The 23,177-nt window shown below is 39.8% G+C and overlaps 1 protein-coding gene across 1 annotated transcript in view; it reads right to left on the bottom strand.

The window, feature by feature from the left end:
• Positions 1–1,779: 1,779 nt before the first annotated feature.
• Positions 1,780–23,177, bottom strand: part of LOC129335100 (V-type proton ATPase subunit S1-like protein) — a 32,602-nt gene continuing 11,204 nt past the window's right edge. Inside the window, exons 4-9 of the mRNA XM_054987562.1 lie at positions 15,497–15,537; positions 13,902–13,963; positions 11,132–11,364; positions 7,715–7,765; positions 6,187–6,430; positions 1,780–3,005 (exon numbers count right to left, since the gene is read on the bottom strand). Of these exons, the coding sequence (XP_054843537.1) occupies positions 2,703–3,005; positions 6,187–6,430; positions 7,715–7,765; positions 11,132–11,364; positions 13,902–13,963; positions 15,497–15,537 (934 nt within the window). The 3' untranslated portion in view covers positions 1,780–2,702. The remainder of the gene's footprint in view (positions 3,006–6,186; positions 6,431–7,714; positions 7,766–11,131; positions 11,365–13,901; positions 13,964–15,496; positions 15,538–23,177) is intronic.

The raw sequence follows: 23,177 nt of genomic DNA, 5'->3' as shown, positions 1-23,177 counted from the left end.
TCATTGACACAAAATGTTTTGGCAAAATATGTTAAATTTTAGGTAGGGAAAAAATGGCAAAACCAGAAACTTACAGGTTTACTCTCACAAGCAAGAAGCATAACCAAAATGTGGATATTCAAACCAAATCAGCGAGTTTGCAAAATTATGTATAGCTCTGAGCAAACTGTGGACTGTTTTCAGTATGGCTATGCATTATATTGACAGATTGATTATACTGACCATTCAGAATGCCAGTAATCCCTTGACTCATCAGTTCATTCTCTCTTTCTTTTACTCACTCTCTCTCACGCATACGCAGCCGTAGGGGAGCCACTTCACCTGGGGCAGTCCTACGCAGCTGAAGTAGGTATCTGAATAAATCAGGCAGATGGGACCAGTGTTGTGGGTGTCTCACTCTCTTAATCGCCATCCCATTGTGAAGGAGGGCAGCTATTGCTGGACATGATCCCACCCACATTCTTGTGGACAGAACAATATATTGCAACTGCATGGGACAGGATCCTAAAGCAGCAGCTCTGGTGCAAATGCAGAGAAGTGGAGGGAAGAAAAGACATGTGATAGAGGACTTAGTTGGTCATTCACTTAAGTATACAGTTCTCACTCCATTTTGTGCATCTGATGAACTAAGAGCCTAACTAGACATACAAATTGCATGAGTTCATCACAGGGACTTGCAACTATACTGTGGCTGCTACTTCCCAGTGACCACTCATGAGTAACCATGCAGCAAAGCCCAATTTGGATCAATGCACATGCTGGCTCCCAACTGAGTAAATAATGGGTGTGAACACATACTGTGGCATCCAAGCTGTTTCAGCTGCTGAAAACAGCACAGGGAAGAAGCCAGGAATACATCCTTCTCCCGTGCAGTGGTCCCAATCCAAATCATGCCTTGCTGCATGTTTACTCATGTGTTGCTACTAGGCACTAGCAGCTGCACTATACTGCAAGTCCTCTTGGTGAACTCAAGCAGTTTGTAATGTCTAGTTAAGCCCTAAGACTCTGAGATTTCAGAAACAACTTACAGATCAGGATTGGAAAGTGTAGTCCATGTGCTTTCTGAGAATCCACCCATGGTTCACAGGTGACAGCAAACCATTCTTGAAACTAAGGAGAGTTTCAAAAGCAACTTATAATTGGACATGGGGGGGGGTTCACCTGTTCCAAGAGGAAAAGTTTCAAAATCCCACTGTGTACAAGGCCTTTGTTGCCTTCCTCCAGCAGCAATTGAGCTCCCAGCATTTTGTTGTTGTTGTTGTTGTTATCCTTCCAGAGTAAAATCAAAGAATTACATGTTGAGCTAAACATATGGCGTGCTCCAAGAGAACCAAATATTACCTTAAAGAATTCCAGATTTTTGCCCTCAAAAATTAATGGGAATTGTAAAGATTGGCCTAATATTTGTTCATTTGTAACCAATTTATACTGAACTGCAGGTTTCTAAGGAAGGCATCTCATGGTGGACTCTGTAGAGTGGCACAGAATAAAACACCTTTTGCCTCAGTTCTGAAGGGAATTTAATTCAGGGCTCCCACCCCCGGTGCCAAATTTTTCTTATCAAATATGGTTTGAAAATGTCTGTAATTAGGTTATGGAGACAAGTGCTTCAGTTCTGCCATATCAGAGCCAATCTTTGACACTTCCATTTAAATCTTTCCCTCTGAGGTTGCTTTCTTTCACTTCATTCTCAGTGACACAGTTTGAAATTAAACTAACAGTCTCACATCCTTTGATCATTTATCAGAGAAGTCATTTTGTTAAAAAAAATTGGCTAAGTATCAGAAAAACAGAACATCAGGAACAAAATTCTGAGAACTTCACTGTGATATAACAAACAGAAGAAATTTGATCCACCTGAGGGAGACCCTTGGAAAACTGTCACAAGATTGAGATCCACAACAAATCTGCATGGCATATCAATACACAATTGATACAGTTTGAAGAATGTCTTCAAGAGGAGGATATCAGCTGCTAGTTGATGGACATATTGAATTTCTGTGATGCAAACTGCAACATGACAAGGAAAGGTCATTGTGCAGATAATCAGCAGTTAACAACGCTTTGATTTTGGAGTCATACACATTGCAGAAAAGGAAAAGCTCATTGGAGCACTTAGCCCAAATGCATCCCTGCCGTTCGGCCTTAAGCCTGATGTTATTACAGCAGCAGAGCATCGCTACTAACCAACTTCTGTGAGCAATGCAGATCAATTTAAGTTCAGTATCTCAGTAACTTCAGAATACCCCAGCGTGATAGCCAAAAGAGCATAGTCTTCAGTGGCTAACCAAACACTAACTTCTGCTCTGCATCTTTGGTTGTGCCATTTTATTTCAGAGGCGTTCTGGCAGTTTTCAAAGCATGAGAAGTCCTGTTTTGCCAGCTGAGTGTTATAGCCAGCTATTTTAACACACCGCCTTATCAGTCTCACACATTCCTGGCCATTAGACAAAATATTCTAAATGCACACACTTGTCTTAAATTTTGGAAACATAATATAACTGAGCTCTTTTTATTTTCAGCTTTATGAGAAATAGGAAGCTGCTGCTGTAGTACATCAACATTTCACGGCACGATCGTGAAGACTAGAAATCTTTCCATGGATATCAGTGCTGAGATTCTCAAAACTCACAACATGAGCCCATAGGATGCTAGTGTCTCTCAGGAGCAGTTTTGCCTAGCCACAGAACAGATAGACACTGCTAGATATAGATTTTAGAGTACTGTTGGCTTGTAAGTTCATAGGCTTCATTTCCATTATTTCTCAGTGGTTCTTTTTCATCTGCTGTGTCAATGTCTTTCATCTGTGGAAAATAAACAGGAGATGCTTTGCATTCATAATGCCTGTCAAGGGATTTCAAGTGTATCAGCATGTGGAGGGCATAGGCCAGAACAAGAAGCAAGATCAGAGACATCACTAGGCCCATCAGAATTGCTGGTGGGAATAAGGAGGCACAGTCTTTTGCGTAAGCAAACTGTCCATCTTCGATGTTAAATCCTTGAATCTGTTAAGTGGGGGAAAAAGTGTGAATTAATAATCTTCCTTCTCTTGGCTAAAGGCATTTTTGTCCCAACTGTTAATGAAGACATAACATGAATGGTTGTATCTGACAATGGTGTTAGCATTCTTCTGGTTTGGACTATTTTATTGCTGTTGCTGCTAGGGAATCTACGATAAGTTGATTTGTTAGGAAAGAAACTCTTATATAGTTCTTTATGCTTGCATAATTGATTAAAATTGGTGTTCTAGAAACAGCCGAAGACCTCTGGTAGGAGAGACCTTTTCCTTATCTCCTTTTGGACTGACACCACTGTTCCAATTCATTTCTCTTCATTCAAATCATGTCATCTTGTCTTGCACACAGTCTATAAGGCCAGTGGTGGAAACTTTCAGGGCATGTCTAAAGGCTGGGCTGTTACTATGTTAAAATGCAATGCTTACATTGCAATCCAAAGCAGAGTTACACATTCTGAAGTCCATTGATGTGTACTGCCAACATCTTTGGCACTTCTATGGGTGGCTGTGTAAGGCAGGGCCAAAATTAGAGAATTTGGCAAACATGCACACACTCATGTGAAGCTTAACTGATGTCTTCCATCTTGGTTTTTAGGAGGGTATCAAAAAATCTCTCTCTTTCATCAAGTATTGGGGTTAGTCTAAGGTTTGCTTATTGGGGAGTAATCTGGATAGCAGTACTGGCTGGTGTTTATGTTGTTCTGTATTGCTGTCAACTGATGAGCTGTTGTTTTAAAAGTATTATTTTGTGCTTTAGTGTATATTACTACCTGCAGGGTTTGTTGTGAGTTTTGTGTTATTGCAGGATATTCTAAGGATACCTAAGCTGACAATATTTGAATATGTAACCTCCCACTTCCCTTGTGCTGTTTCTGTCTCTAATATACACACCCTGGAACAGGCAGCAATCCACCATTGGAGGGCCAGGCAGGAGAACAGATCTGACTTATCTCTAAGCCATTGCCAGGCTTTGAGATTTTCCTACATCTGTCCAGGAGTGCTACGGATTTCTGTTGCTTATGCCACTGATTATTCAGTCAAATTTATGGAGAGAAATCACCACCAGCATACCAACTGAAAGAGTTCTTATAGGATTTGAATGTAGACCAAGAAGCCATAAAATTTTACCAGACTACAAATAACAAATGTGGCACCTTCATTTAAACCTGAAGTGAAATCAGTGATTATCACAGTATACACTTCAAGCAAGAGAGACCACAGAACCTGGAAGAGACCATTAGGGCATGTAAAGATAACCCTGCTAATCATCTAAATGGTGCCACATAAGCTAGAAGTAATACACTACCATGGAAGCAGCATAAGACACATCAGAGACAAAGAAGAAAGCAGGTCATGGATAGAGCTGAAAGACAAGAACGTGAATAAGTCTCTCTGCAACAGCTCAGTAAGCTTGAAATAGTCAACCTAAAACAAAAATTAGTTAAGATTTTTAATTGGAATGAGGATGTCCAGTGAACATGACAACATCAGACCCTTGCTTTTCAAGAGTGAAAAGAGAGAGAGAGAAAGAACGAGAATGTCCAGGACTAAAGATTCCTCACCCCCGCTGGTGGCTCTTGCAGGTGGATGATGTCACTGGTTATTTTGGGTGGCCATCTCAGCAGGGCAGATGCCTGAAGCCAGGACACCTTTCTAGCTGGCCTTGAGAAAACAGGCTGATGCTGCAGCTGAGATGGAGGTGGAGCCTGACATCTTGCAATGGGTCATGATCTCCATTGGGCACATGTAGCTTAGTTCATACTGTATAAAAGGGCTGGATGGGTGGCCAAGGAGATATTTGCAAACTCCCAGTACTAGAGGACAGGCAATGAGAAGAAAGAGGAAGACAAATGTAAGTGAACCTCTTCCTCTTCTGGCTAAGGCACAAAAGGAACAACTAGGCTGGAGAGCCAAAACACCCTCCCAAGAGAAAACACCAACAGTAGTCGTCCAAGGAAGTCTCTCCAACAGCAGAGGCTGAGTATGAGTGACTGCTGACTTCTTGTAGAAAGCAACCATCCTTTCTGGTCCACAGTATCTGGACTTCAGCAGCTGCCAGTATAAATGAGTTCAAGCCTTGGATCAGAACACAGCTATAGTGTTTTATAGCTACTAATTACAACAACAGTTTGAAACAAATCAGAATTGCTTGTTGTACATTATAACTTGAGTGATTTCTTCTTGGCTAAATTGTCAGTTTGTTAATTTTGCCCTCTCCTCCCCTGCCCTCCTCATCCTCATAAGGAGATAAGAGTCAGTAACAGGCATTATAACCTCTCCTTAGATGACCTCTTCAACAGAGCCAAGCTGATCTCTTCACTGAACTGTGGAGGATGCAATGTTCACAGAACAATTCCCAAACCGCTTAAACTGTCAATGAGGTAAAGGTTCATGCTAGACCTTAGGGGGAACATGTGTTTGCCACCAAAAACAGCATCCCCAATCTAGATCCTCTTTGTCCCACTGTAAAATTTAGTTAGGAAACATGTGACATGATGTCACCACAATGTGCATTTCTATAATCTGCCCACAGTAACATGATGTCATGTCATCTATTTCTCTAACTAATGAGTACACGCAAGGAGATGTAGAAACACAGCTTCCATTTTCCAGAATAAAGGCACACTTGTTACAGTGTCTAGTGTAGTCTATGATTGCAATCCTGGGCATACTTCCCAGGGAATAAGTACCATTAAACTTAGTAGGACTTAGTTCTGACCAACTGTTGTTACGATTGTCCTACATGCCAAGTTAAGTGCAAGTAGTATGTAGATCACTCTATTATTTTCTTCTTCTTTGCCTGAAGAAGACATGCTGTCATTTAAGAATACAGATCCTTAAACAAGAATTTTTGAAAAATCATTGATAGCCTGTTTGCATCACACCAATTCTCATTAAGAGTCATCAACACACACACACAACAGAAAGCAACATCTTTATGAATTCCTCTAAGTTGGCCTTTGAGAAAATACTTCACTTGTGAAACTACACTCTCTCATATGACGAGAAGAATGAGAATGATTTTTTTTTGTTTAATTCCTATCTCTTATTTCATTCCTGGAGATCCCTGTAATTTGCTTTCACAAAGTCATTAAGCATCCTTGATAAAACACAGAGCTCTCTATACAGGGACCTACTAAATTCACTTCGTTTGGATTTCCCCATATTACCTGAAAGTCAATAAAAGTAACTTCCCAGAGCCTGGCTGCATCATTTGTAGAGCTGGGCATCAACAGCGCATCATACCTCTGGAGGTTGCTAACATGTTCGCAGTGATAGGAATAACTCGCTGGAGCATGTATTCGGGTTGCATTGAAAGTCACTTGCACAGAATGGTTATATATGAGCTGGATTCTATGCAAGGTAAACCAGTTTTGAATGGACAGCTTGTAGTAACTGTTTGTCAGCATAAATCTAGGGGCACAATCAGAAAACAGAGAGAAAGAACAATATTTTCATTATATGTTACTTTGCCCCGAGGGGATTCACCAAATTTATTTCATTTTTGGATAGGTTCTACCCATCAGGCTGGAAAGTATTCTTTGTTTCCTTCTACCTCTGAAGAACATTCTCATGCAAGCAACCAGGAATCTAGAAGACAGTGCCAAAGTCAAGATAGGGTAGAAAGTTGTTTCCTGCATACGGGTCTTGCTAGCAACATACTAATTCCCCAGAGCTCCGCTCCATTTTTCTATTAAGTATTCCACCGCACTGGTAGTATTGATTGTGTAAGAATGCTGGTTTTTTAATGCTTTAAAAACTACAGCCTGAAAAATAGCAGAGAAATACAAATTTGGTATTTAATTCTGCTTGATTTTCATCCAGTGTACTATACCCAATCTCAGTGGAATATTGCTCTTTCAAGTATTTCTCCATTGGGATTATTTGCTCCACTAAGAAACCTTAAAAGTTGGTCATGAACTTTAAAAAACCCATCCAACACTGAACGGAGTCTCTGTTAAAGATGGGCACGAACCACGAGATTTGTGGTTCATGAGTTTTCATGAACCAGGAACCGCGAACTGGCATGAACTGGGGCCAGTTTACGAACCTGGGGGCTGGGGTTTGGGCAGTTTAAAGGGACCTGCCGCTTGCAAGCAGCAGGCCCCTTTAAACTATCAGCTGGCAGGCGGCAAGGGGGGGATTCCCCCCTGCCGCCTGCCAGCTGATAGTTTAAAGGGGCCTGCCACTTGCAAGAGGCAGGAAAAGTTTATATGGCCATTTCCCTGGGGAAATGGCCATTTAAACTGCCCCTTTAATACGACCCAAACGAACCAGTAGACATTCATGGAAGTTTGTGGAAACGAGCTTCCATGAACCACTGGTCTAAATCCATTAATCTCAGGGCAAGAATTCTACTATATGGGCTTGTCCAGATTTAATCCTATGGGGAGATAAAATTGCTGTCTAAGAGAAGCATGACATTTTCAATGGTGGCCCAGATTTAAGGAATGTGCTTCCAAAGAAGTCCTCCCCCAGTCTCTTTTTGGTATCAGGAGAAGACTTTTATTTTATCAGACGTTTGAGAATTGGAGATTTTTAAACCATTACTTTTATATAGTTGAACTTTATTGTATTGTGTTATTAGGACTTACATTATATTTATAAATTTTTGTAAACTAGCTTGTAAACATTTGCATATGCAAGTAGCTCTTAAATAAAATTACTCTGAAAAATAATTCATATTTGGAAACTTACCTGATAACAAATCCCTTCAAATTGTCAACATCACCAAAATTAAGGGAAAGCCTATGGCCAAAAAAAAAGCCAAATTAGATGAAACGTGTAAAAGTGTACAAAATAGGAAACACAACTAAATTTATATACAACAAGGTGTCTAATACTGGTGTACAATCTAGAATTTTTGGGCAAGACAAACTTACTAAAGTTTTGAACAAGCTTTAATACTGCTCATTCCATCCCTGCTATCTCAAGCACTCATAGGGTAGAGTGAAGCTTTGGCCTAAGTCCCTGGAGAGATGTGTTAAACAAATTATTTCAATCAGGGCTGAGAATACTGGGTTAGAAGTGACCCCTTTATGTTCTTAAATCAACTCATGAAACAAAAGTTCTTGGGTTCTTAGGATTATGACTTGGATCCAGTGATAAGACAAGCAAAAGGCCCAAGAAAAATAGCCTTGATTGCTTGGAAGAGGTGGAAAACGGCTATGATGCCACAGAACTCAAAATGGACTCCACTTAAGTATATCTGGGAGAAGGAGATGAACCCGAAATTTTGGGAAGATCTTAAGGCGGAAGGTATAACTAGAGTGAAGGACATGTACAATGGTCAAGGGGATTTGTTACCACTTCAGGAATTGAATCAAAAATTGGGGGAAAGATATTGGTTAAATTTAATGGGGTTACACCAGTTAATTAAACAAGACAAATATAAAGAAGCTATTAAAAGGGAAGACAATAATATAGAACACGCATTATATGTGGATGAAATAAAGAAAGGGCTGGCAGGGAAAATTTACCTTGAATTGGTGAGGGATAAGGAGTTTATGTTTAGAACTCTAAAAAATAAATGGAATAAAGAAAAACAAATAACTTCTGAGGAGGTTAATAAGTTAATGGTGAATTTGAAGGCAATTAAGCTAGAAAAGTATAGAGAACTTGAAAGGAAGATTATTATGAAGTGGTATAGAACTCCTGCCCAATTGGCATACATGCTTAAAGGGATGAAACCTAACTGCTGGCATTGCAATGCAAAAGAAGGGTGGTACTCCCACCTATGGTGGGAGTGTCCAAAGGTCATAGATTTCTGGGACAAGGTACGGGGAAAAATAGCATTGGTATGTAAGGTCAACCTCAATATAGATGTAGATCTAATATTCATGGGTGTATTGGGAAACACTAGAATTGAGAAACAAAACCAGGATATTTTCAAAGTGATGATACCAGCTGCACATGCAGTGATTGCATACGGTTGGAAGGAGAAGTTAAAATGGACCTTAGAAAGATGGAATGATTACTTGTATGAATATATTCAATCGGATATGTTGGAATGTTTAAAAAAAGATAAGGCATGGGATGGAAAAATGGAGGAGATAAAAGAGAAATGGTCTGTATATTTTCAATGGGTATATAATGGAGAAGCCAATACAAATATATTTGGAAAATTGGAAAAAATGTGCTCGTGGCTAAAAATTTAATTTGTAGTTATAGGATGGTCACCTTGCGGGGGGGAGGGTTACAAAAGGGGTAAAAGATGTATCATAGGAGAACTATGACTGTATTGAAATGTAATAATAAGTGATGCATCAATTAAAAAAAAAAGGGGGGGGAAACTTGGATCCAGTGAATCACAAGTAGCATCCCAGCCACAAAATGTGGCTTTCTTTCCACACCCTTCCTATGTTTCATCTCTCCAAAGTTGTCCTTGAGGGTTCGGGAATGGTATGGATTGCGCAAGGAGATCTAGTAGGAAGAAGGAATCAGCAGAAATCTCCTCTCTTACCACTGGAAGTGCCATTCCCATTCAGTTGTGAGACTTCAAGAGATAAGATTACTATGTAGACAATACATTAGCATACCAACCTAGAAATGAGTTATTAAGGATAATTAAGAATGGATAGAATCATAGCCCATCATGAACTGGGTATAAACTTCAGTTGTGAACCTCAATATCAGCTGTACTTATCTGCATTGACACTGCACCATAAAGTTCCTGTTATGTTGGAGCAGTATGAAGGAAGGAGGAAGAGGAGCCAGGACATATGGAAGGTTTTAAGAAGCAGCGCAGTTTGACCAATGATGTATTTGGACCACACTGTCCAAGTACTGTAGGAACATTATATAATCAGCAAAGTGAGGGGAAAGGTTTTATATATATATATGGAGAAGCCCAGGTAGGATGTCCCACTTTACTCCCCTGACTCTGCTTCCCCTCAACTGAAACGCAACAAAATTGTCATAGTGGGCAGTTTACCCTATCTTGTCTTGACAGACTGTTGTACTATCTTCTTTATTAGAAACATCTTGCCAATGACCCTCTCCAGAAATAAGCCTTGCTGACCTTGTGACCTCTTGGGATAAACATGACCGTCCTCCATTTCTCCCTGGAAGACATTGAGTAATTCAGGCTCCTACAATACATATACCACTCTAGCTCCCAGAGTAAAGGCTCTGGGACACATGATATGTCATGTTGCACAGGAACATATCCAACACACCACATAGGCGTGGCTCCATTTCTGCAGTGTTCTCAAGACCTGAATAGTCCCTGGGACATAGAGCTGGATGTTGTGCTTGTGTACTAGATCTGTGATAGAAATGTATAACTGCTACATTTTGTAAATATTTTGAGACTTCATACAGTTCAGATTTGGAGGGAAAATTAAACAGGATTAAAAGGTAAAACAAGCTTTTACTTCTTTTCAACATTCTACTCTTTTGGCAAAGCTTAGTTTGAGAGGACAAAATTTCTCATTTAGACTCTTAAATACAAAAAGACACAAATAAGATACAAATTCACAAGAAAGCTATGAAACTAAGGGTCTTACCACACAAGACAAAATACACTCGAATTATACGGGTGTAATTCAAGTGTATTTTGTAATTTGAGTGTATTTAAGTGTAATTCAAGTATATTTTGTCTTGTGTGGTTTGACCCTAAGCAATTTATTTAAATCTACATGGGAACTTGAGCTCATTAGCATCTAATGCCTTTTGTCCCTTGCCCAGCTCTCCCAGAACAAACCACCACCCCTGGCCATTGAGAGGCGAAGTTTTCTCAGAGCCAGTTCCCTCATTAGCCCTCCTTGCTTTAGCTCTTACCTTCTTAAGCCTATTTCTCTCACCAAGCCTTTCATCTCAGGTCTACCTTTTCATCCATCCTCCTAGCATCTTTCCTTGGAGCTGCTGCTCCTTACCCTAACTCCTCAGATCTTTCTCCAATCTGCCCCACAAAACTAATCCTCTCTCTAGGGTTTTATTCTGGCAACTTGCCCACAGAAGTGGTCATATACCATTGTTCCCCAGGAAAATTGAATGTTTCTGAAAATTCCAAGTCATCAAAACAACTCAGCCAGTCGATGTCATAGGCTTCATCACCACTGCAATATGGATATTTTTACATTTGCAACTTTCCATGGTAAAATGTCATCTTACATAGCATTTTCTTCACTGCAGTTTGAATCAGCAACATCTACAGTTGCATGAACGCCAAACGTCTTGTCTGTTAGGTCCAGCTGAGTGTGATTCTGATACTTAATCATGATTCTTCTGGCCCAGAAAAGTATGCAAGGGATCCCATTCACTGTGACATTAAGAGGGCTGTAGTGGCTGTGGATGACGGACTCTCTTTCTGTATTCTCTTTACTGCTAACATTGTAATGTACAACCTGGGTAAGAGATCAGAATTGTAGTTAGGGCTTCCAGACAGAACAATGAATAGCAAGTGCTACATGCCACAAACACCTTTTAGAAACACACCTAATTGTCACTTCAGCAATACTGGACCAGTATAAAGTATACCACTCTAAATGGCTTGTGAGACACACAGAATGTTAGCATTTATGTGCTACCACTCTCACCCAATATGGAGGTCAATATGGATCAGACATGATAAGTGCTGCAGTGGGCTTAAAAGACCAACATTCAAATCCTGGCTGAACCATAAAGCTCATTAGGCAGACTTTGACAACTCACAATCTCTCAGTTTCATAGGATTGTCTTGTGGATAAAATGAAAAGAGTTAAGTGTTGTAATACAGCTTCTATTCTGCACTGTAGAAATACTAAAGTAATGATCCTTAAGAGAAGAATCACAAAGACACAATTTCCACTAATCTGGGGATGGCAAGAGTCACTGAAACCATAACTACAGAAGATCTCTGCAGTGATTTCTGCACACTGCACTCTTATTCCAGATCAACTAAGGTGGACAACAACTGATTTGTGCTATGGAGACTTGGGATTCTACCTTTACAAAGCATTCCACAACTATGTGATCATCAAAGGTTACACATCCTGCCCCAACTAAATAGGGGTCCCAGATCAAATTCCCCTGTAAGAGACCAAGCTGAAGTTGCTGTTTTCATTTAAAATCCTCCTTAGGAAGACTAAGTACCATTCCCTTTCCACCTAGGCACCATCAAGGGTCTGATGTGCAATGAATAACAATTCTACATGGTGATCACATATTTATTTAGAGATTTATACCCTCTCTTACACTTTTAACTCACAAAGGGCTCCCAAGGTAGCTTCCAACATAGATAAAGAACCATAAATAATACAAAATAAAGCCAACTAAAACAGAAACAATACAATAAAAATCAGCCATAAAATCTAAGAGAATCTGTTGTAAATCAGAGGCATCCATAAAATGCAATAAAATAGCAGCTAAGAACACCAATAACAATCTGACATCAGCTTTAGACCACAAATTCATAAAATGTTGTTATGTGATTTAGCCCTACTGTATTAAATTAGGACTTTCAGCAACTAACTCTCTGCTAATGTCTCTCAATGGGCAGTGAGTTTACTTTAGATTTAATAGACACCAGACCAAATCTCTTGCTCAGCAACAAAATCAATGAGTGGCTTTAAACATGTCTTTATTTTCCTTCTTCATTTTTCTAAACTATAGAATAATTTAGACTATAGAATAGACTATAGACTATAGAATAACTATAGAATAATTATTCTTTATTACATTCCTCCCTTTATCCCAGTATTTCTGAGGACTAGAGCTGGGCACGAACGAGGAGAAAAATGACTCATGATGTTTGTGGTTCATTGCATTTCACGAACCATGAACCATGAACTTTCACGAACCTGCCCAAGTTCGCAAACCGGTTTGTTTGGTTCGTGAAAATGTCACTTCCAAGTCAGCAAATTGTCAGCAGAAGGTCACTTCTGGGTCAGCAGAAGGTCACTTCAGGGACAGCAGAAGGTCTGCAGAAAGCCCAACCCCCGTTGCCTAGGAAACTGATTGATCAGTGTTCGGCTGTCTGCAGTGATGAATCGAAAAACGAACCAAATGAACCAGCCTAAAGTTCGTGGCAGTTCATCAGAAATGGGCTCTGATGAACCACCAGTTCACAAACCACAAACCGGCCCAGTTCATGCCGAACTTTGGTTCGTATTTTGGTTCATGTTCATCTCTACGAAGGCTATACATGGAGATCCTTATATTTTCCCATCCATGTTCTGGCCTGGTTTCAAGAACAGAATTATACCATGTCCACGGAATTTTCTCTGAAAGATAAGGCAAGGGTGGTTTCTGTGAATTTTTGGGATAGGCAAATTGCTTATATAAACAACAATAATTTAATCAGACGTTCCAGTACAGCAAGAATTAACATAGTAATATGATTGTGACTGCAATTATCATGGCTTTCTAAAGGGCCGGTTATGATGGCCCTTTAGAGATTTACATACTCATTAAATTTACATGAATCCACCATTTGTGTTCTACTTTTCATATGTTAACCAGGATGCTGATATAGACAGACAGAACCAGCCAAATGAGATGCTGGAATATTGTGACTGATCTTAAATTTTTTATAAATAGAAAGCATAGGTAGATCTGATATGGTTTTGAACCATGCTGTCATGCTATTCCTTCACACACCCTTTTCCCAATATAAATCTGTCCCTGAAGATGATCTGACAGGAAAAAATAAGGCCAAATTATGTTTCTCCACCAAGGCAAATATTAATCTGATTTAATTAAATGTTGAACACCTTCAAACACATATACAGAATCACAGCTATGGTATGAGGTTCACATTGTCTCAAGAAGGAACCTCATATTAGAAAATATACCACACTCCAATACACAAACATATATACTGAAAGATAGTTAGAAAAGTGTAATAGCTACGCTGCAGAATTCTTGGAAAAACTTTGAATCCACTTTTCTGGTACCTCCATACCTGTGCAATTGTCACTTGTTGTAAATTAAGTTTTGGCTTCACACCACCATCATATCGTCGGCCTGCAGCAAAAGAAATACATCAACAGTCCAGCTTTCTGCAAGGAGGAGACTTGGCTGCAAAGTGCTGTTTCACAGTCCAATTTCACTAAAATAGCAATAATAAGAAATTCCAGTAATAAAGAATTTCAGGGCGCTGTAGTTCTGTTTATATATCTAATAGGAAGCCGGATGCAGGAAAAGTAAGAACAAAGATATTGAGCTTATATTTTATAAAACTTTTTTAAAAAGTCTACCTTCCTCTTTTATATCGCAGACTGCAAGTTCCTGGGGAAGCCATGAGTGCCTTTCATTTATGACATCTTCTGGCACCTCCATTCCCCAAATCACTCAAGTATGCATAAAGAAAAGCCTGTTGGACACACCAGTGGTCCAGCTAGTTCAGCATCCTGTTTCACACAGAAGCCACCCAGTTGGCCTGGAGGGCCAAACAAGCAGGGAATAGAGAGAGCCAAGGCTCTCTCCAGCTGCTGCCTCTCAGCACAAGTATTCAGAGGTTTGCTGTCTCTGGATATGGAGACCCCCTTCAGGCACCATGGCTAGTGACTGTTGATGGGCATCTCCTCTAAACTCCTTTCAAAGCTATCAATGTTCATTGCCGTCACTACCACCAGCCTTTTCTGAACACTGAATCCTGTGTGGTACTTCCCCATAGCTCTCCCCCATAACACATCTACTTACCCACCACTTATCCTTCCTTCTAGGTGCACCAGTTCTCTTCCCACTTAAGGGGATAGAAGTATGTGTATGTTAGGACGCTACAGCAATTGGAAAAAGAGCAGGAAATTGTTTCTCCACTGAGGCAGAGTGAGGTTGCAGGTGGCCTCATTGCCATTTTCTGTCTACTGAGAGTTTTCTTTTCTTAGAGGGAAATGAAATCCTTCCCAGTGCTCTCCCCTATCCCTGCACATCCCTGGTGGAAATTCCACCAGTCTTTCAAATGACATTAGAAAAGATTCCTGGCATTTCCACTAAGGATTATGAAAGAAACAAAGCATAATCTGAGTGCTGTGTATGTAAAGCTAACAAAACAGTTCTTAGCTCTTTCTTTATTTTGTAGCTGCATTTTCAGAGGCGAGGACAATGCGGATGGTAAAGCTCAGAGTCTTTCTGCACAAGCGTTGTATAAACATGCGGGTGAATGACAAGTGAAGCAATAATAATCTGTTTTATACAAAGTTATGTGAGAGAAAAGCAGCACAAGCCCCACTCCTTTCCCACTCCTCCACTTGAAGCCAGCTGGGTGATCTTGGGTCAGTCACAGCTTCTAGGAGCTCTCTCAGCCCCACCCACCTCACAGGGTGATTGTTGTTGTGGGGATAATAATGACATACATTGTAAACTGCTCTGAGTGGATGTTAAGTTATCCTGAAGGCTGGTATGTAAATTGAATGTTATTATATCCTCAAACCTTGATCATATTCTCACTGAAGCAAAAGACCCATGGCTTTTATTAGGAATTGTTTATGAGTGACCAAGATCATCTACATAATACTGTTGATATCACTTCATTGGAAAAAAACTTTGAAAACTTACCATTTCTTTGGAGCAGGTCTTGGTCAGGGAATGCAAACCAACTACAACAGAGCAAACACATAACAGTGTCAATAGGCAATTGTGCTACTTTTCAATTTTTTTGATCATATTTAAATGAGAGAATCTCAGTGTTCAGCTGTCCTGCAATCTCAACATCCCTCATAGATAGCATATTTATTTTTGAAAGGCAAGGGAGCAGGTAGGGCTATTTTTCCTTCTTAAGTATGCCTTCATGCAGACTTTTTCTATAGTCTTCTATTCTAAATATGCCTCGAGTAGTGAAATGTTCATCCTTTTTTCTCACACTGTTCCTCATAGGAGCAAATAGGGAGCCAATATGGTATAATATAGTATTGAACTAAGATGCAGAAGACCTGTTCAAATCCACTCTGTGGATGTCTTTGAACCAGTAACTGTTTTTCAGCCTAACCTTTCTCACAAAATGGATGTGAAGATAAAAGAGCCCTGAGCTCTTTGGAAAAAGTGAGAAAATAAAGTGTATAGGATTGACAGAACAGTAAACATTCACTCCTAGGTAGAGGTAAACCTGGTCTGCCCAATACCTGGAGCAAGTTGCAGATCCACACATAGCCTGGTATGTATTCCTACAGAAATCCAGCCTCTCTCTGTATTTCTTTAAAATAAGCTTCATGATTATTAACACAGCAGTTTTTCATTCTAGGGGCACATATTACAGCAAGAGGTTTGTCACCTTCACAATTAGTGATTACGAAATGCCAACATTTTTAGTAGGTAACTTAGAACAATATAGAAGAAAAGCCAGAAAGTGCTCCCATGACAAAATTATGATTAATTATATCTGTCTGGAAAGATAAAATAACTGGACATAGCCATGCTTTAAGGTGGGACCTGGGAAGTTGATCCTGATGTTTGCTTTAATAATTCATCTCAGAGGATGCTTAATGGGTGTGAAACACATATTTGCTGCAAGACTGTGAGATATGTCTGCTGATATGTTTAGTCAGGTGTAGGCTTATGTCAACAATTGCTAAAAACTCCTGGGCTCAATTTTATGCTTGTGACAGGCTGCCTGACATCGCCCAGAAAACCGCTAGAAAATGAAACCAGGTTTCACACACAAGTAACAAGATGCTACTCTCAGCAGGAACACATCCACCTCCCTAATGAAATATTCATAGTGCAGCTAGAAACCGGGCAGTAAAAGTGATCTGTGAGCCTCTGCAAAATACCACAAATTGACAGATACAATTGGTAACTTTCTAGATCTCCAGGAAAGCAAATGGTAGACACAGCAGCAAAAAGACCACTGCATAGGACTGTTATTTGTGGCTTTGGTATTTAGGAACTGCCAGGCAGTCACTATGGTATCTAGGAAACTAAGATGTGTTCTTGGTATTCTGCCTGTTACAAATGCTTTTGTGAATTACCTTACAATATGTCAACGTGCTTTGTGAATTTTTTTCTGTTGTAAAAGAAGATTACTATGAATGGTTGCCTTAATATTACCAAGGATAATTTAGATGGTTGTGATCAGTTTGAAATTGACCAAACATAAGGTTGCTTTGATACCCCAGTCCTTTCCCTACTGGGTGTGTGCCTCAGAATCAGACAAGCTTTATCATTCCACTTCTCAAGGGGGAAAAATGGCACACCACAGTGAGGCAAACAATTTGAAGGTGTGGTTGTTAAGTACTAAGTAGCTTGGCCCTCACAGACAAAACTGTAATTTAGAGAAGTAAGAGTGGCCAATGCTATTCTAAAAAAATAATTTAATCCCATCCACCATGAGAGTCTATTATCCAATTCCCATGTCATCTGATATATGATTGGTGAATATCTGTGTAAAGCAGCTTTGGTCAATGTCTGCACATCTAATGCAGTGCCACTCAATGTTAATCAACCTGCTTTTAGCACTTATTTACAAGACTGAAATAGAACTGGTAAGCATTCATATAAGATATCATATCAATTTAATTAGCAATTAGACACCTTTGTTATAGTTGGCCACCGTGATAAGAGCTGGAGCAGACTCTCCTACAGGAATAACAGAATGTTATTGTAGAACATACTAGGGAGCCTTTGTGAACAAATTTGTCATCTGTCTGTCCACTCATTCACTGTGCTTGAGTGGACCGAAAGGAAACCCCTGTCACCATGGTACTTGCAGTTTGATGGAGAAACTAACGCTACATATGCATAAGACCATGCAGCTGCTGGGACAGACAGCAGGAAATAATAAACAAATAGGCTGTAATATCCTTTCAGAGACTTGCATTACCTGAAACAACATTAGTTCCTACATCCTACCATTGTCTGTGGTAAAATAGCTTCCAGACATATCTAGAGTGCTTCACACTGTAACCAGCAAAACAAAAACCATCTCCCCCCATGCTATCCAGCCTGTCAGTTAAGATCTGTCTCTCAAACTCTGCTCTTCACAGGTGAGGCAGATGGCAACTAGAGACAGGGCATTTTGTGTGGTGATGCCTCATCTCAGGGGAATGCTCACTCCCTTGAGGCTTGCCTGGTGTCTACTTTACTTTCTTTTAGATACCAGGAACAAATACATCTTTTAACCCAGGTTTTTTAATTATGGGGTTTATTTTATCAGCTTTTTGATGGTCTACTTCTGTTTTAAGGATATGTTTTTACGGTGTTATGCAGGGCTTTTTTTCAGCTGGAACGCGGTGGAACGGAGTTCCGGAACCTCTTGAAAATGGTCACATGGCTGGTGGCCCCGCCCCCTGATCTCCAGACAGAGGGGAGTTTAGTTTGCCCTCCGTGCCTTTGCATACTTTGCTGTAACTGTTCTGAACATCTGGTGGATAACAAGACATTTCTAATACTCACACACCCATACCATGACCAGAGCTCATTTGCCACCATTAAAAACATGTTTTTAATTCAATTTTTATTACTTGTACATGTGCACTCATATTACTTTCAGAACAGTGCACTGTGCAGAGTCTCCCTTTGGCAGAGACACTAACTAGACTCAGGAACATTTTTGTTTGCATGGATTTTCACCAAACATTGCGAAGAGAAATATACAAAAAGATGAATGTCAAACAAAAGCTTTTGAATTCTCAACAACTGCAGACCCTTTCTCTAAAGAAAAGAAAATTAAAAATAAAGCAACTCTTCTCTCCAGATGAAGGACACACAATTACTAAAATGTAAACAGTTACACATTATTCAAATTACAATGAACCAATTGTAATAGTCAAACATATAATAAAACAATTATTTAACTAATCATTTTGTATTTTTAGAGTTGGAATTTGTTCTGTTTCCATAGACTGAAGGCAGGAATCAATCAGACATGAATAAAAAGGCTTAAATATGTTTTTAAAAACCCAATAGACACAATATGCACACAAAATGATTGACCAAACGGGGTGGGTGGGTGGAATCTGATACTGCTTAATCTATTGCAAAATTCAGGAATTTCAAAGAGAATGTCAAAGGTTAGAAATGGCTACCAAGACTTTTTTAGATACCTGCATGCTTTGGAAAAGAAAATAACCAAAAGGCATTTATAAACATCAGCCTAGAGATTCCCAGCAATTACAGTGTTTATAAAAGTGACAGGTAAATGTATCAATTCACCTGATACCTGCAACCACCTGATGATGGCCCCAATCCTCACGATGAACTCTGAAATCCCCCCAAAGGTGTGCAAAATCAGCTCAGGTGGCACAGAAGCAGCAACCTCAGTCCCCTCCCTTTTCCTGAACAGTGCAAATTAGGGATTTAGATCCAAATATGTATTCCACTAATACTTTAGTAAGAGTTGCCAGACATTCCTTGTTTTAAAATGGGTATCCCTTAAAAATACAGTAGGTGCCACTTCAGAGCTCTTTCACAGTTTTGATCCAATAATTTAATAGATTTTTAAAAGGAGCTCATCTCTTGCAAAGGGGTTTGGTTTGCCTATGAGTTCAGTTCTTTCAAAGTATCATTTGCTCTGCCAGTTCCTTTACTTATGATTGTATCTATATTATATTGAACATAGACAGGGTATTTGATGTTACCTTTAAGTTCCTGTTTCTTTCTAGCTGATGGCTAGTTATGATCAGGATGGCTCTTTAAAAGAAAAAATAATCAAAATTATCTTTTGGGTTTATAGATATAATCCTGATTTTGTGGAAAATCTAGAACCATAGGCCTAATAATCTGAAATATCTATTAATCTAGAAATATGCCCATATTTCATGATTACCTTATTAAGAAAATAGTCCTTGACTGGGAATACTCCATGATCAGAGCAAACGAACAATTTAAATGCTACAGTATGATTTAATTTATCTGTTAACTGAGCCACAGATCTCTTAATACAAGCTTAAGCAAATCACCACATGCCCCTGTTACCCTAAAAGCACAGACCTGATCACTCACGGTTACCTGGCCAGTTATTCCTAGCTGTGAGATACAGAGCAGGTTAATTCAGCTGAGCTGTGTTCTCATCTAGAATGATTTCTCTTTATAACTTCTCTTGACTCAGACACCGGCTGAAATATTTGAGAGCTGCTTGTATTGCACAAATGAACAGATCAGACACTGGGGTGTCTATTTTCAAGTAAAGCCAAAACAACATTCATTTCTATATAATACTCTTCTCTTTGGAAATTTGTTTTAAATCCTGTATTAACTGTGTTTTGGGCAGTATGTTTTTACGCCCACGGTTTTTTATTTTTATCTCTGTTATTAACACTTCAGAAGGATGGCGAAGTCACAAACTCAAAGAAAAAACCAAAATAGAGATTGACACCTTGCAGAGGGCTTAGATACAAAACCATATGAAAGATGCTTCATTTAATCAGCAATATATAATCCAGCTTTTTAAAGAGGAGTCCCACTGATGTTAATATCCCTGCTTTTGAATAAACTGCTTGCAGCAGATGGCATCATTAATTTTAAAACAATTTCATTCTGTATAAATTCTGCAGTGTTTAAGGAAAGATAAAACAGTCTATTTACATTTTAAAAAATTCTAACCCCACCATGCAGACACAACACACCGTTTATTCAGCTATACCCATGCTTTTTATTCAAAGGCATGAAATCACCAACCTTCTCTCCATTCTTCCCAATAATTGGTCCACGGACGCTGTAAATCCCGCAAAGAAAAAGAAAAGAAAAAGCCTAAAGGTGCTGTTGCTTTCCATTGAGAGAGGAATCAGTCCCTCCAGACCCAGCACATCTGTTCATGTGTAGCGAAGAAACCTGAGCCAGTATTCTCAGGATCTGTGTGATGGACAGCAGAGCCAACCAATAGGAAGCAATGTGGACACCACATGAGTTGCCATGTACTGTCTGTACATAATAGAAGGCTGTCTTTGGCTGTCTTTCTCTCTTGAATACAGCCAGCCTCCTTTTAATTGTAATTGTTGTTAGGGAAGGGTTAGAGACAACTGAAAACTTGAGGAAAATGCAGCTAATAAAAGACTGAACTTTCAATGAAGTATTTTAAACCTAGCTCTTCCTAACCTAAATATGTTCAATTTATTTGCTTAAATATCAATCTCTCCCAAACAGCACGAGGCAATCTCTGTTTAAGGATTGACAGAGCTTTTCAAGTAAAACACATATAGAGAGATCACAGTCTTTGGGGCCCATGTCCAGGGCCAATGCACTGAAACAAGTGGCAGGAGTTACCTAGAGATGCACAGTCAGAGCTTGCAAATAAGTGTAATTTTCCCCACCAATCCTTATTCAAAACTACATTTCTTTAAAAGTGCATCAGTCAAAACAGTCACACAATTCACTGCTGTTCAGGTCATCCGGTGAATAGAGAAATGTGGCCAAGCCACCAACAGCATTTTCATGTCCTGTCGCTCACCCAGCACATGCAAATATGATGGGCCATCCCAAACTTCTCTTACCAAGGATTTGGGTCCCAGAAGGAGTGGGACTTGTGAATACCAATCTCTGGCCAGGCAAAAGGAACACAGACACCAGGGCAGCAACAAGGAACACACAACACAACTGCACCTTGTCACCACCTATAGATCATTGAAGAATGGCATGGATGCGGTACATTGGAGGCATGGGTTTGATCCCCAGTAAAAGGAATACTGGCAAGAAGGCCAAGCTCACTTCCTCCTGTTGGGGAGCAAGCTCTACCTTTGTGTGCGTACGTGCATGTGTGCGTGTCCTGGGATGGAGTACCTGTAAAGGTTCTGAGCAGAGTGGTATTAGGCAAAGGTCCAAATTTGGCTTTTTCGCTCCCTGGCTGTTTGAGCTAATGGCCTCTCTGTGGTTCAAAATTGTATGCAGGTCTCACCACTCAAGTGCAGGGCTCTGTGCTCTCAGTGTGTGTAACATGGGCACACCCTATCATCTGAGCTATTGGGTTTTATGTAGGGCTCAGTTACAGAGAACCATGCCAGAGGTTTTGCTGCAGCTAGCATTATACTAGCAGGAGCTTACCCTGGGCTGCAAAGTTGCATAAGTCCTGCTCTGCCCATGGTGTGCCTCCTAATGCCACCCAGATCTATACTGCAGGCATATTTTGGCAAACACCGCCATAACTTGGAAAGACACCAGTGTAGAGCTTGGTCATCATTATGAACCCTTCCAATGTTCAAAGCTGTTAGTTTTACATAAAGGGTTTCCATGATTTTTTTCATAGAGTGGGTTTGCCACAGAAGTTTTGGTTCCTGCAAGCCATAAAGAAGCAGCCTTGACAGTAGCTGTCTTTATTGCTTGCTGGTTAGTGTCACATATGTCTACCAGTGTGACTATAGAAGAAATTACTGATTGTGGATGCCAGTCAAATGCAGACTAGATATAAGATTAAGCAGGAGCTTTAGCATCTGCAGCCATTAAGCTTTGGGATTTACCATCTTTAATTATTTTTTTCCTTGAGTGATACAGAGAGTATATGATAATCTCAAAATCCTTCAGCAGCCTGCACTCACTATGACACCATCATCATGAAGAGAACTCCAAACAGATCTTACAATGAAATTCCAGTTCGTGATCCCACATTTATGATTGCAGAGGCAAAACATAACGCTCCTTTAAAAAAAAAAAGCCACAGGAAAACATTCATTTGTGACAATGAAGATGGTTAGGGTTGCCAGCTCCAAGTTGGGAAATTCCTGGAGATCTGGGGGGTGAAACCTGGAGAAACCTGGAGAAAGTGGGGTTTGGGGAGGGAAAGGACCTTGGCATGGCATAATTCCATAGAGTCCACCCCCCAAAGTAGCCATTTTCTCCAGGTGAACTGATATCAGTGGCCTGGAGACCAGTTGTAATTCCAGGAGATCTCCAGCCACTACCTGGAGGTTGGCAACCGTAAAGATGGTGCAGGGAGAGTACAAAGAAGGTTGAAATGGCTAACTATTTTAAGAGAATTGGGACAGAATAAAGGAAGAGCAGAGGAAGGAACTAGTCAGACCAACACAAATTGTTAATACAGGTTCATTACTATTTAACATTCTCGATCTACTTTTGGTGTTCTTATTAAGGGAAGAGGAAACAAGCAGTTGCTAAAGGTAAAGGGGTTTTAGCCCACATTTCATAATATACTGAGAGAGAAGAGGAAAGATTCTTATTGGTTGTACTGATTTTGAGAACATTTCCAAAACAATAAACCCAAATGATAAAAACATAATAAATTCAGCATGGTTAGAATCAGCCCTATTAATATGCACTAAAGGAATTCAAAAATCTATCATGGGTTGGATTTGTG

Source organism: Eublepharis macularius, chromosome 8 (genome assembly GCF_028583425.1).
Source record: "Eublepharis macularius isolate TG4126 chromosome 8, MPM_Emac_v1.0, whole genome shotgun sequence".
Taxonomy (NCBI): Eukaryota; Metazoa; Chordata; class Lepidosauria; order Squamata; family Eublepharidae; genus Eublepharis; species Eublepharis macularius.
This window is presented reverse-complemented; position numbering and strand designations above follow the sequence as displayed.